The sequence below is a fragment of the Fomitopsis serialis genome (assembly GCF_022376445.1).
Source record: "Fomitopsis serialis strain Sig1Antser10 chromosome Unknown B0H18scaffold_85, whole genome shotgun sequence".
In the NCBI taxonomy this organism is placed as follows: domain Eukaryota; kingdom Fungi; phylum Basidiomycota; class Agaricomycetes; order Polyporales; family Fomitopsidaceae; genus Fomitopsis; species Fomitopsis serialis.
Window position 1 is genome coordinate 86,293 of NW_025955045.1, and position 13,551 is coordinate 99,843.

Here is a 13,551-nt window from a genome sequence, read left to right on the forward strand (position 1 = left end):
AATGTACATGAGCTATTGATCTTTATAATAGTCATGAACTTGCTAAGGACTCAACAGTTGTATTCTGCCTGCAATGTGTGTGTGCACTTAACATCTGCTCAATTTTCCATATAGCAAAAGAGTCAGACAGTGTTTGCCAAATTGGGCAAGTGATCAAAAACCTAAGCATAAAGAGCTGAGATCACTTGAAAAGGTAAATTTGTCAGCATGCTGGTGAATGGGAGTGCTTCAAAACCATTGAGCAACTGCATCAGTTGATAAGCCATTATTATGAGGCATCTTAACTGTACATTTTATATTTGCTCTTGGGTGTCATTCTTGCTATTTGCAAATTAGTTGGTGACATGTTTTACACATGTTTTGCACAACTACAATTCATGATGTTCTGTCCTGCATAACTCATGAATGTGACCATGAATGCCCATACTTGTATAGATATTTTGATGTACTTGACAAGGAGCTACTGAGTCTATCAGGATCAGAGTAGGTATGAGTGCAATGAACATCTGACCTCAGTTGTGTAGGATACCCAACTGAGGAAAGAGAGAAGAGTGGGTGGGAAACAAATGTGACCACCAGTGGGGTATCATGTGTGGCAGGTGGGGGATCACACTGTGTCCCAACACCACAGTTAGTTTGTCAAAAGCTTGAGGTTATGCAATGCTGTGCACAAGGGGCATGCTCAGCACAGATGCTCACCTAGGCATGCACCCCAGGTCTATTTTGGTGGCAGTATGCTGTTTTACAATGTTGCAGGCCAGTGTCCTGATACTCAAGCAATTTTAATGTGTGCTTGTACTACAATACCTACCCAAATGCAAACCTACATGGTGTTACCAATCATTGGAGTTTGCACAAAGTGCAAACAAGAGGCAATCCACTTGCACCACCCTACATTATGACTCCTGAGGTATGAAGGAATCATTCTTATCACTGGGGGCAAGACACGTCGGTCGGAGCGCGAACATTGGAAGGACATTGTACGAATTATGATATGTTTTGTCACAGTTTCCTGCGGCCAAACACTGCGAGGACATTTGCCATGTTTGGACACCGGACATGCAGCATGTTTGTAGCATGTACTGTATGGAAACAGCAGGGAATAATAAATACTGGCCTTGGTATGTCCTGATACAGAACATGAGGAATACAGCCGAAATGATGGTGCCTACAACATTGTGCGAACATCGCGTGTATACTAGAATGACATAAGCATGTCCTGAGCATGCCCGGAGCGAGGACATGCTGCATGTCCACAAATGGAACATGTCGAGACCATACAACATGTCCGCAAATCCAGCAATGTTCTTTGAATTTTCTTAGCATGCCTTGCATTATGACATGCAGTATGTCCTCGCTCCGGACATGCTTATGTCATTCCAGTGTACATGCAATGTTTGCATGATGTCATAGGTGGGAACATCTTGGCTGTATTCCTCATGTTCTGTATCAGGACATACCAAGGCCAGTATTTATTATTCCCCGCTGTTTCCATACAGTACATGCTACGAACATGCTGCATGTCCGGTGTCCAAACATGGCAAATGTCCTCGCAGTGTTCGGCCATGGAAAACCATGAGAAAATGTATCATAATTCGTACAATATCCTTCCAATGTTCGCGCTCCGACCGACGTGTTTTGCCCCCAGTGTATGACTGGAGGGAATGTAACACTTAGCATGGAGCCCAATGTGGCAGGTTTTTCCCACAGTGCATGTGACTGTTTGAGTGCCAGATATAGCTGAGTTTCAATTTTCAGACTCCCAGGTGCCATAGATCCCTGCATAATATTTTCAGCTTGTAGGGCTCTGCAGTAAGGGTAGTAAACTTGCTGGGGAGAGGGCCATAGCTGGCAGTACGATCCCTTTTGTAGGAGATATGTCAATTCATGAACAACTTCATGCTGCCCGCATCAGAAGTCATGCTTGGCAAGACTGCTAGTATATTGTCTATGCATAGAGTACTGACATATCTTCCACATTTTGCACTTCAGAGTAGCCTGCTAATTTATTAGGTTGTTGTAATATGAGGATCATAGCTTGCAATCATGAGCAACAGACATTATGGATCTGTTTCTTACTTGGTAAATTGCCAAGTTGCTTATCAATATGATCTGAATACTAATGAGCAGTGTTACTGGTTTGTATTGATAGTAACATAGAGCAAATAGCTTGGGAATGTTGCAAAGAAGTAAGGAGAGCCTCTAGATCAACTAGAACTCAAGGAAGGGGAATCTGGGGGGTTGACTACAGTAACCACTACTCAGTTGGGACTTGCTGTCAGTGCTGTTGTACAAGTATTAGCCCTTGATCAGAGAAATTCTGATACCAAAGGATGTCTTTCAGTAGATTGTTAACAGTACTTCCCCAAGTCCAAACCAATCAACAGTGGAGGATGGAACCAATATACAGAGGAGAAGTATACCAGTAAGGAATTCTGAAAAAGGCCTGTCAAGAATTGATGTGTTATACAAGGAATACAACCAAAGACTGTGCAGTTTGCTCTCACCATAAGTGAACAGTTACCAGACACTGACCAGTAGTACAAAGCCATACTAAGGTATGTTACTGGATTGGAGCTCAGCTCCTGAGTCAATAGTAATGGGCTCATGTAGTACAATGTGAAGCAATGTATCACCATAGTAAGTGCCATCAAGACTGATAGAGTCATGGGCAGGATTGATCACTGATGAATTGAAGGTACACTGGCATAAGAGTACAGAAGCAAGTGGTAGATGAGATAAATGTTTGGACATGCGCATAGGGATGCTCCTTTTGTGCATTTATGCACAGCCTTTTAGCTACATAAAATACTTCATAGAATCCTACAAAATAGTAGAAGACTCAGTACACCACTTTCCAAGGCCATTCAAGATGCACAATAAGCTCACAGGCTTATTGTAAGGCAAGGGTAGATGTGCCAATAATTCTCACTGATCATCAAGGATGTGCTCTGTGAACTCTGCATTAGCACATCTGAGATGTACTGTCATGCATTGGCCTACAACAGTCAGCACAATATGATGTCATGGGATCATCTGATTTTATCTCATTTCCTACCATTTATCTAGCATTGCAGAGACCATCAAAGCATTTGATCACCTATGTGTGGTGTCCCTACTTTATGACATTGCTAGCCTATAGACTTTCTAGCAACAGTAGTAGATGCACAACACAACTTGTACAATGTCTTTCTATCACTTTCTAGGATCAGTACAGTGTCATAAAGCTCTGTGAACCCATAATATTGATAGCTATGCCATTCACATGTGAGACAAAGCCAATATTATGAACATACTCAGCATTAACTGTGGCCTTTGTGCCACAGGTGTTCACCATTTTCTGCATATGCCATCGCCTGCCCAAGGGTTTAGACATGAGCCAATCACTACTGACAGCAAGCAGTACAAGGTGAGTGGAATCATACAGAATATTTCCTTGTTCTATCCACATTTTCTGAGCCCAGACACAGCAGATAACTCGGACTTTCCATTTTGAGAAGGTCAGGTACCACATATGGCAGGTTTCATTCAGGTCTCATATAGCCACACAATCCATAGGCAGTTGGCAAGCATCACAGGAAACACAAACAAAGTGAAAGAACCAGTGTGTACAGAGGAATATGTATTTTATTTTGCTTTGTGAATGGTGGGTGCCATGTTGATATGAATCCATGGGAAGGCATACTATGTACAGCCTCTCTGACATCATATACATGACTGGGAATATTCCCAATTGTTTTTGACTTTTTGGGAGACCATAGCACAGTAAATACATTGTCACTAATGAGCTTGTGGCTTGCATTCAAACTCAGCCCAATAGCCTGCCTTTGCAGGGCCTATTGAAGAGTTGAACTGAACAGAATAGCCTAGGATCCTGTCTGGAGCTGCCAGTCCCCGGGAATTCCAGGTGATAATGGTGCTTACAAGATGGACCAAGACTCACTGACAGAGTGGCTTGTATCAGGCTATGCATGGGTCATTCTGCACTATCATATGTTTTCTGCCATATTGGAGCCTCAACAGTCAACTCAATATGAATTCATAGTACTATCTGATTTTTCTCTGATTTTCCTGCTATTTATCCAGTCCTGCAGAGGCCATGCACGGCCAACTTCCCAAATGGGCAGGGGACTAACCATATATGGCAGTTTTGTATGTTTGATATCCTCCACCTCACAGAGCCCATACATGTGGAACTGTCTTGTACAAGCATCATACACACACCAACATTTGCTTATATCCCCAGTATCACTTGCCAAGGTCAGTACTCTGTGAAAAACAACAAGAACACCTAATCTGGGCACCCCTGTCAGTACTCAAGGGGCATTCCATGGAGAAGCAATATTTTAGGATTTTTCCGCATTTAATGGGGTTCTAGTAAGAGCTCAGTTAGTGTGGCTTGAAGCCATCTCAAAAAACTCGGCATGAAGAGCTGAGATTGAAAGATTACTTTAAAAGGGAATCTTTGTCACCATTTCAGCCAATGGGAGTGCTCCAAAATCCCCTTTGAGTGACTGGAGTCGTCGACAGGCCAGAATTCCGGCCTGTCGACGACTCCGCTCACCTGATCATCCCACGATCAGCCGCTGATTAGCCACGTCGTAGACCCCCATGTGATCCGGCCTATTAGCCCCGATCAGACAGATTGCCTTACCCGTAGAGAAACCTCCTCAGAAAGCCGGGGAGATCTAAGCCACTTACCTCGCCGCAAAGGGCTAGCTCACGTGCCTCTGCCTAGCCCGTCCCGCACGTGTCTCCCTTCTCAATCTCACGTGTCTTGGCCGGTCTTGCCCTCACGTGCTGCCCTCGGCACTGTCCGCACGTGCCCGAGTCCCCGCTCGCCGCGCGCCTACCCTTATCGGCGTCAGGCTTCCGCTCCCGCCCGCTGTTCCGCGCCCATCTCCCGCCCCTTCCTGTTTTGGAAGCACGGTCCAGACTCCCCGCCGGCACTTCCTCTCCCCGCCGGCGCTCTCTCTTCCGTTCCCTTTCCGGTAACGTGACCGGGCTCCCGCCGGCGCTTTCCCTGCTGGGTAACGTGATCGGGCTCCCCGCCAGCGCTCCCTCTTCCTTTCCCTTTCTGGTAATGTGACCGGGCTCCCGCCGGCGCTTTCCCTTCTGGGTAACACGATCGAGGCTCCCCGCTGGCGCTTCGCGCTCTTGTTCTCCAACTACCGCTCTCACCGTCTTTCCCTCTTGTCAACGCTCCCTTCATCGACCCGCACCACACGACTAGTCGCTCTTGGGGGCTCCGACACGGAGCCTTTGCTATTGGTCTCTCATGGGCAACAAGTCAAAACCCAGGCTTTCGTCGAAGGTCACACTGATGTATGGGCGAGGTATTGGGAGGAAGAGTGACTCGGAGAAGATGCACGTCAGTACGTCGTTGAAGCGTCGACAGGAGGACGAGAGGACTCGCGCAGAGATCATGACGGGTGAGTGTCCGTCGTCGTACACGTCGTACTGATTGATCTTATAGCTGTACAGGGATGTCGTTCGACGATCGCGAGTTCATCAGTCAGATAGCCCCGTCTACAAGCACAGCTGCCAAGGTGGAGGGCTGGGAGGATATCTCTTTGCCACCTGGCGAGGAGTCCATGTTCCTCAGTCACGAAGGGGGCGAGAGCGAGCTGATCAACAATATCTTCTTGGAAGACCAATCAAGGTACGTTGCTTCCTTACTCTCTCGCCTTGTGCTCATCTTGAGTATCCAGCAAGCGAAAGGACGGACGCGGCTGGCGCGATCGAGTCCACATCCGCAACCACGACTGGATGGCCCAACGGGAGGAGCTTATCCGCGCGTATCTGGAGTACCGAGCTGGTAGGGAGCCAATGGAGAGCGAGGAGCTGGAGCAGTGGGAATTCGTCATGGTGGACTTCTTTAGTACGTCCACCAGCATCTCACTGTACCTTACAGGTCGTCATCGAGCTTGTAGGCATGCGTTACCGGTCTATTTGCCCTGCAGCGCCGACAGACCACATCAACCCCACTCTCCTTCGTCACGGCTACATCGGATCGGCACCATTGCGGCCATCGGTCGCCGTGTCTCTCGATGTTCTCGAGGCGTATCGGCAGCAGCATCGTGTGTGCCCGAGGTTCGGTCTTCAAGCACAGGTCAAGGCATTGTGTTATCTGCACCAGGTGAGTCAAGTAGTACCTCGCGCCTTCGTCTCTAATGATGTACCCAGGTTCCTTTCAATCGCTCTCTTGTCGAACAGTTGAACGTCGTGTTTGACGTCTACCTCGAGATCTTGCACGGCGTCGACATGCTTGTCAACAATGCACTCGGCCGCAACACGCCCAACTGGCGCATGCTCAATGTGTGCGCCCCGTGTCTGTATGCCCTCGAAGGAGAAGAATCCCTGAAGCCGAAGCTCCTTGCATGCATGGATGGCAACCAGTCGCTGAAGCTGGTTGACGAAACATTCTGGGCTGGAACCGCACACCTTGATCATCGAACGGCGCGGACGGACATATGGAGAGCCTACTGAGTGGGAAATCATGTTTCGAACGGTCCACCCAGAGTGCATTTGGCCCGTTTCTAACGGTGTACCCGGGCTCGGCCGGAGCACTCCGGGTCTACTGTTTGGAGCGGCCGCCGCCAGCAACGAACCGGCCGGAGGAAGGGTGGTGGTTTGGAATGGTCCGGCCAGAGTGTTGGGTAATGTTCCGGCCGGAGCTCTGGTGAACGTACCGGCCGGAGGCCTCGAGAAATATGGGTTTCCTACAGTCCGGCCGGACTGTTATCCAATGTTCCGGCCGGACCCTGGTCAACGGTCCGGCCGGAGGCCTCGAAAAATTACGTTTCCTACAGTCCGGCCGGACATATACCCAATGTTCCGGCCGGACCTTTGATCAGTGTCCCGGCCGGAGGCCTCGAAATTTGAGCTCTCAACGGTCCGGCCGGGCTCATCACTAACGGTCTGGCCGGGCTCATCACTAATGGTCCGGCTGGAGCACTTAGCAATGATTCAGCCTGGCCAGGGGTTGGTTTCGGACGTCTGGCCGGCCCCCAGGTGAAACGGTCCGGCCGGGCAAAATCCCAACTTCCAATGTGAACAGGCCGGCCGGAAGCCTTGCAAAATCTGGGCTGTAAATGGTCCGGCTGGGCTAGTTTCTAACCATCCAGCCAGACCCCAGATGAACCGACCGGCCAGGCTTCTCCCAGCCAGACCCCTCAGAATTGATACACTAGTAATATAACAACAAGAATTGTTAGTTGTAACAACCAAGCTCAATATTTAACCACCAAGCCCAGAGATGAGCCACCAAGCTCGGTATCAAACCACCGAGCCCAATGGTGAGCCACTGAGCACAGTATTGAACCACCACCGAGGTTAAACAGCTAGGCTCAGTGGCCGAGAAAAATTGGCCGGGCTCGGGCCGAGGATAAATGGCCGAGGCTCGGGCCGAGGATTTGAGCGCCGAGCTCGGTGAAAACCGCCGAGGTCAGTATCAAAGCATTGAGCTCAGTGTTAAGGGGCCCAGTTAAAGGGCCGAGCTGAGTGTTCAATGACCGAGTTTGTTGTTGAAGCACTGAGCTCAGAAATGGCCGAGGTTAAACCACCGAGCTCGGTGAAAAACGGCCGGGCCGTCAGATTGCCATATAAGGAAATTTGGTATCATCTGGTAGCCCTTCATTCACAGAGTACAGTATATGTTCCCTAGTGTACAGAGATGCCTAGTTAGGTCAGAGAATACAAAACAAAATATGCTCGCAGGCTTCTCTGAGAACATACTATTCAACTCCTGAGGCCAGTTTTCTTTTCCCACAATGTTTGACTATCTAGAATGTGCTATTTCAATGCACAGCCTACATCCCCAACAGGAATAGTCTTATTCTTTGAAGCTGAATGCAGGACAGGAGATAAGGGGTATACATGTTGGATAATGATGTTCACTCCCTGCAGCCAACATTCTTTCCAAATAGTGTTTGACTATCTAGAATGATTCATTTCCTCACAATGAGTGAGTCCTCCAAAGGAATAGTCTTATTCACACAAGCTGAATGCAGTACAGAGTCAAGGGAATCTGGTCTCATATGAGTATCACTCAATTTGAACAATGCTGATCATCACTTCTGTATCCATGCATGATATAGCTGAAGAGTCTATACATTGGACAGATGTGTCGCATTTTGCTCTGGCTGGCCTAGGACAGTGCACCGGCCGGACCGTTTGCTACGAGCAATGGCCGGCCGGACCATTGGCAATGAGCATTGTCCGGCCGGACCATTACCAATGGAGAGATGTTTCTGTGGCCAGTGCAATGCGCATGGGTGCACATCACAGTTTGATACAGACAATCATTCGAAGCAGGCCCCATCATGACACAATAATGCATGTTCCCCTTAGCTCCATGCTCAGTTCAGCTAGGAAGAATAAGACTATTCCTCTTGAGGACTTTGCTGTTCATGTTGGATTAAGCCATTCTAGTTTGTCAAACATTGTGGGCAAAGCATATTGGCTTTACAAAGTAAACATAGTTCATCTGTATCCCACTCCACCCTTGACACCTTAACTCTGTACTGCATTCAGCTTGTGTGAATAAGACTGTTCCTTTGGAGCACTTACTCCATGTGAGTAAATGAACCACTCTAGATGGTGAAACCCTATTTGGAAAGAATATTGGCTGCAGGAACCAACATTCAAGTCAGACATGCATATCCCATACCTATATGCCCCTTATCTCTTGTCCTGCATTCAGCTTCAAAGAATAAGACTATTCCTGTTGGGGATGTAGGCTGTGCATTGAAATAGCACATTCTAGATAGTCAAACATTGTGGGAAAAGAAAACTGGCCTCAGGAGTTGAATAGTATGTTCTCAGAGAAGCCTGCGAGCATATTTTTTTTGTATTCTCTGACCTAACTAGGCATCTCTGTACACTAGGGAACATATACTGTACTCTGTGAATGAAGGGCTACCAGATGATACCAAATTTCCTTATATGGCAATCTGACGGCCCGGCCGTTTTTCACCGAGCTCGGTGGTTTAACCTCGGCCATTTCTGAGCTCAGTGCTTCAACAACAAACTCGGTCATTGAACACTCAGCTCGGCCCTTTAACTGGGCCCCTTAACACTGAGCTCAATGCTTTGATACTGACCTCGGCGGTTTTCACCGAGCTCGGCGCTCGAAACCTCGGCCCGAGCCTCGGCCATTTATCCTCGGCCCGAGCCCGGCCAATTTTTCTCGGCCACCGAGCCTAGCTGTTTAACCTCGGTGGTTCAATACTGTGCTCAGTGGCTCACTATGAGCTCGGTGGTTTGATACCGAGCTTGGTGGCTCATCTCTGGGCTTGGTGGTTAAATATTGAGCTTGGTTGTTACAACTAACAATTCTTGTTGTTATATTACTAGTGTATCAATTCTGAGGGGTCTGGCTGGGAGAAGCCTGGCTGGTCGGTTCATCTGGGGTCTGGCTGGATGGTTAGAAACTAGCCCGGCCGGACCATTTACAGCCCAGATTTTGCAAGGCTTCCGGCCGGCCTGTTCACATTGGAAGTTGGGATTTTGCCCGGCTGGACCGTTTCACCTGGGGCCGGCCAGACGTCCGAAACCAACCCCTGGCCAGGCTGAATCATTGCTGAGTGCTCCGGCCGGACCGTTAGTGATGAGCCCGGCCGGACCGTTGAGAGCTCAAATTTCGAGGCCTCCGGCCGGGACACTGATCAAAGGTCCGGCCGGAACATTGGGTATATGTCCGGCCGGACTGTAGGAAACTAATTTTTCGAGGCCTCCGGCCGGACCGTTGACCAGGGGTCCGGCCGGAACATTGGATAACAGTCCGGCCGGACTGTAGGAAACCCATATTTCTCGAGGCCTCCGGCCGGTACGTTCACCAGAGCTCCGGCCGGAACATTACCCAACACTCTGGCCGGACCATTCCAAACCACCACCCTCCTCCGGCCGGTTCGTTGCTGGCGGCGGCCGCTCCAAACAGTAGACCCGGAGTGCTCCGGCCGAGCCCGGGTACACCGTTAGAAACGGGCCAAATGCACTCTGGGTGGACCGTTCGAAACGGTCAAGTTCCACTCAGTAATGTGGCAGCTTGGGTGAGCGAGCGCGCACTGCTCGCCTGCGCGGCATCGTTTGCGCATTCCACGGATATAGCCACAACCGGTGGTGCCAGTCACACTGGCACCCCATGTACTTGGAGGGCGTGGGCAAGGAGGACTTCGAGGGATGCGAACGGCTCTTCTCGGAGTCTAACGCGCTCGCCGGGAACACGTGTCTCGCCACCACCTTCCACCGTGCTCAAGCAATCGAACAACACTTCAGTTTCTGGGGCGAGCAGAAGCACACCGAGTTAGGTAATCACATCTCCTCCGACGTGATCTCGTGATCTCACATGTACTAATCTTGGTATAGGCAAGTTCCTGTACAATAATTACAAGCAAGCTCTCGACATCATGTACGACGACATGAAGGTCGTGGAGGTGCTGGGGCAGCAGCTAGGCACCAACGAGGCAGACTACGAGAGGTACCTAGTCGAGGAACGTGCATACCTCGCAGGACTGAAGTCCGAACCGCCTGAAGTCACGCAAAGACTCGACTACATCGAAGCGTTGATGACGCTGGCTGACGCCGGTGTGGGGAAGCCCCACAGAGCAGGCCCGGAACCAACGGATATAGGGCACACAACCACAGGAGACAACAGACGACATTACACACGGAAGGAATGCCGAAGGATAGGTTACCCAGACAGCACGACCGGAAAGCAACTCGGTAGGGCAACCGGAGGCAGCCGTGGACGGCACCGGAGGGTACAGGAACAAACTACTCCTCACGCACACTCTCCCCCTCATCCATTAAATCAGTCTCGGTCTCGGTTTCGACACCCGCATCCTCGAAGTCGTCACTAGTACGCGCCGGAGGGAACTGAAGGCGACGCGGAATGCCGGAATAGTCAGTGTCCGGAACGTACACGCCACGGGAAAGACGATCGTGCACGCCGGCAACACTGGACGCCAGGGCGGAGAGAATACGGCGGGTGTGTTGAGCCTCGGACTGGAAGGAGGCGGACGCGTCACGTTGAACGCTAGCGTAACGCTGGAGCTGGGAGATGAGCGCGTCGAGGCTGTCGGAGGAAGCCCGGAGGGGAGAGAGCTGCATGGGCCTCTCGAGGTACCGGACCGGAAGCAACGGACGGCCCACTTCGACATCGGACTGCTCAACAGCGACGCGGTTGGCGGACCAGGCGATAGCAGGGTACGGCTCGCCAACGATGCTATGCTCAGACGCGATGGTCGAGAACACCTGGTCAAGGTAGTCGATCAGATCCTGGACGTCGGAGAACCGGCGGATGAGAGGGAGGGACACGTCGCCATGCGCAGTAGCTCGCGCCCGGGAGTCGAAGAGCATGCGCTACGCACCGGAAGGAGCATCAGCCCGCCGGAAGGAGAGTATACGAGATGAATATCACCCACGACGATCCAGCGGGCGCCGTGGGCCCAGGCCAACCATTCGGTAGGATTGTCAGCGACAAGACGCGGCTCGACGACTCGTTCATCCCGGAGGAGAGCAAGAAGACGGTAGAAGCGAGTAGAGTAGACGATGGCGGAGGGGTTGGCTGGGGCATCGGAGGGCATGGCGCTGGACGGGGGACGGTACAGGAAGGGACGGAGGGGGCTTGAGAGGGACCGGAGGGAACGGGGAAGTACGGGGAGGGGTGCCAGCGAGGCGGAGGCGTGGGAGAGCGAGCTGGAGGGAACATAAGGGAGGGAGCCGGGGACCGGGGGAGAACCTACCGACCTACCACCTAGGAGTAGAGAGCGAGCTCAACTGCGATTCCCTGCGTTTCTGACTGCGTCCTGTGTTTACTGCGTTTACTGCGTTGCGAATAGATCACTGCGTTCACCTTCAACGAGCACCGCGTTTCCTCCCGGCTCTCTGCGTTTCATCCGGCTTCAACGAGTTTCTACGCGTTCATTCCGAGTCTCTGCGTTGCGGGACGACTCCACCATCCTCCTCCGACCGTGTTACAGTGCCGCTACGAGAGTCTGAGCTCGTACGTCCCTCCGGGCCCGAATCGTCATATCCCTTCCCATCCACTTGCCAACAGCCCCCGCCCGTCGTTTCTACCGACACCATCGATTCCTTCCGGTCTCTTTCCGACCCGGGAGACTCGCAACCTACACACCGGGTACGTACGTACACGAGATAACACATGGAATGTCCATTTTACGAACATCTGATAGTGCTCAAGCGCAAGCCGCCAAGACCGAGTATGAGAAGATCAATTTCTATCGGACGTATCACCAGTACAGCAACGCGGACGTCAACAAAATACTTACCCTTTACCGGACGCGATATGAACGATACGAGGCCCTTGAACAGGGTGTTCGCCTCATAGAGGAGGAGCTCTTGATCGTGCAACGTTGGCTGCCCCATTCTGCGGAATGGAACATGGCCGTGAGCGAGCTCAACGAGCGCAAGTATCGCCGCGTTCTCGATAACCTTGAGCGCCTTGTTGTTCAACGTCTCTTCGAGCTTACGAAGCTGGGCATGAGCGGAATTGGTGAGTGTGGCTGTGTACGATATTCAGATAATTAACGAAATGGGTGCAGGATACAAGATGCGCGAGAAGATAGGCAAAGCGTTGAAGGCCCGCGCCGAAGCTATCCGGAAGGCTCTCTCGGAGTACAACCGTGTTGCTGCTCGTCTCAACCCTCCGCATCCCAAGCTTACTTGGCACGAGCTCATGGAGATGGCCACTCTGTCAGAATTCGACTTGCTGCGCGATGCTCGCCAAGACATCCGTCGACTGCCTTGGGCACAGCATACAAATCGCAAGGCGATGGCCGCCTACTTCAATGTCAAGCGTGCTCGCAAGGAGATCCGCTGGTGCAACGTCGAGAGTTCACGTCTCTTTACCAGTATGGTCGACGAGCATGTCGACTTCGTTCGCGTGATCGAGAAGACTCGCCTCGTCGATGGCGACCTCGCGCAAGAGCTGTCGAGGCGGCACGCGTACCGCGATCGTATCAACAGCAACATTGTCGTTAAACTGCACCAGATGTCGAAACTGCCCGGGTTTTCTGGTAAGCTATTCCATGGCCAACGAGTTGGTCGCGATCTCGCAGGTTTGGACAGTGTCTCACTCCCGTCCTGGGTTAAATACACGGAGCGGAGCCCACTCCAGTGGTAGCTGATGGCGGCAGCGACGAGGACAAGGACAAAGATGAGTCGCCTATTGTTGGCGTTGGGAGTAGCGAGGCGGCGAACACTTTGGTCGGGTACATGGACGAGCTGGGTCGGTCCGTTAGTAGTTGAATATCGTCGTATCTGTCGTCTGTATGAATACTGTCATGTCATATTTTATTGCATCACCTCTCGTACCATGAAGAACTGAAATAAAATGTGAGAAGTGAGGTCTCGAGAGTGCAGTCGAGTTGAACGTTCGCAAGTGGCAGACGTGCATGAGTTTGGACTGCGCGTGACTGCAAGGTTCAGCCACACACTCGTGCACGTGTTTCGAATGTGCACTCTCGATGCTTCAACCGCCATGACCACGACCGACAAGACTCTCACTCTCAATGAATGCCTCAGACT

The 13,551-nt window shown here is 51.1% G+C and overlaps 3 protein-coding genes across 3 annotated transcripts; all 3 read left to right on the plus strand.

Moving 5' to 3' along the window:
- Positions 1–5,486: 5,486 nt before the first annotated feature.
- Positions 5,487–6,489, plus strand: B0H18DRAFT_882536 (uncharacterized protein; the record flags this gene model as incomplete). The annotated part of the gene is made up of 4 exons (XM_048040913.1): positions 5,487–5,662; positions 5,712–5,881; positions 5,934–6,139; positions 6,187–6,489. 4 exons carry the CDS (start codon positions 5,487–5,489, stop codon positions 6,487–6,489), a joined length of 855 nt encoding a protein of 284 aa, XP_047889125.1.
- Positions 6,490–10,144: 3,655 nt separating this feature from the next.
- On the plus strand, positions 10,145–10,692 carry B0H18DRAFT_1122870 (uncharacterized protein; the record flags this gene model as incomplete). Its single annotated transcript, XM_048034595.1, has 3 exons — positions 10,145–10,310; positions 10,369–10,589; positions 10,648–10,692. 3 exons carry the CDS (start codon positions 10,145–10,147, stop codon positions 10,690–10,692), a joined length of 432 nt encoding a protein of 143 aa, XP_047889126.1.
- Positions 10,693–12,405: 1,713 nt separating this feature from the next.
- B0H18DRAFT_882567 (uncharacterized protein) lies at positions 12,406–13,147 on the plus strand (the record flags this gene model as incomplete). Its single annotated transcript, XM_048040915.1, has 2 exons — positions 12,406–12,517; positions 12,567–13,147. 2 exons carry the CDS (start codon positions 12,406–12,408, stop codon positions 13,145–13,147), a joined length of 693 nt encoding a protein of 230 aa, XP_047889127.1.
- Positions 13,148–13,551: the final 404 nt, after the last annotated feature.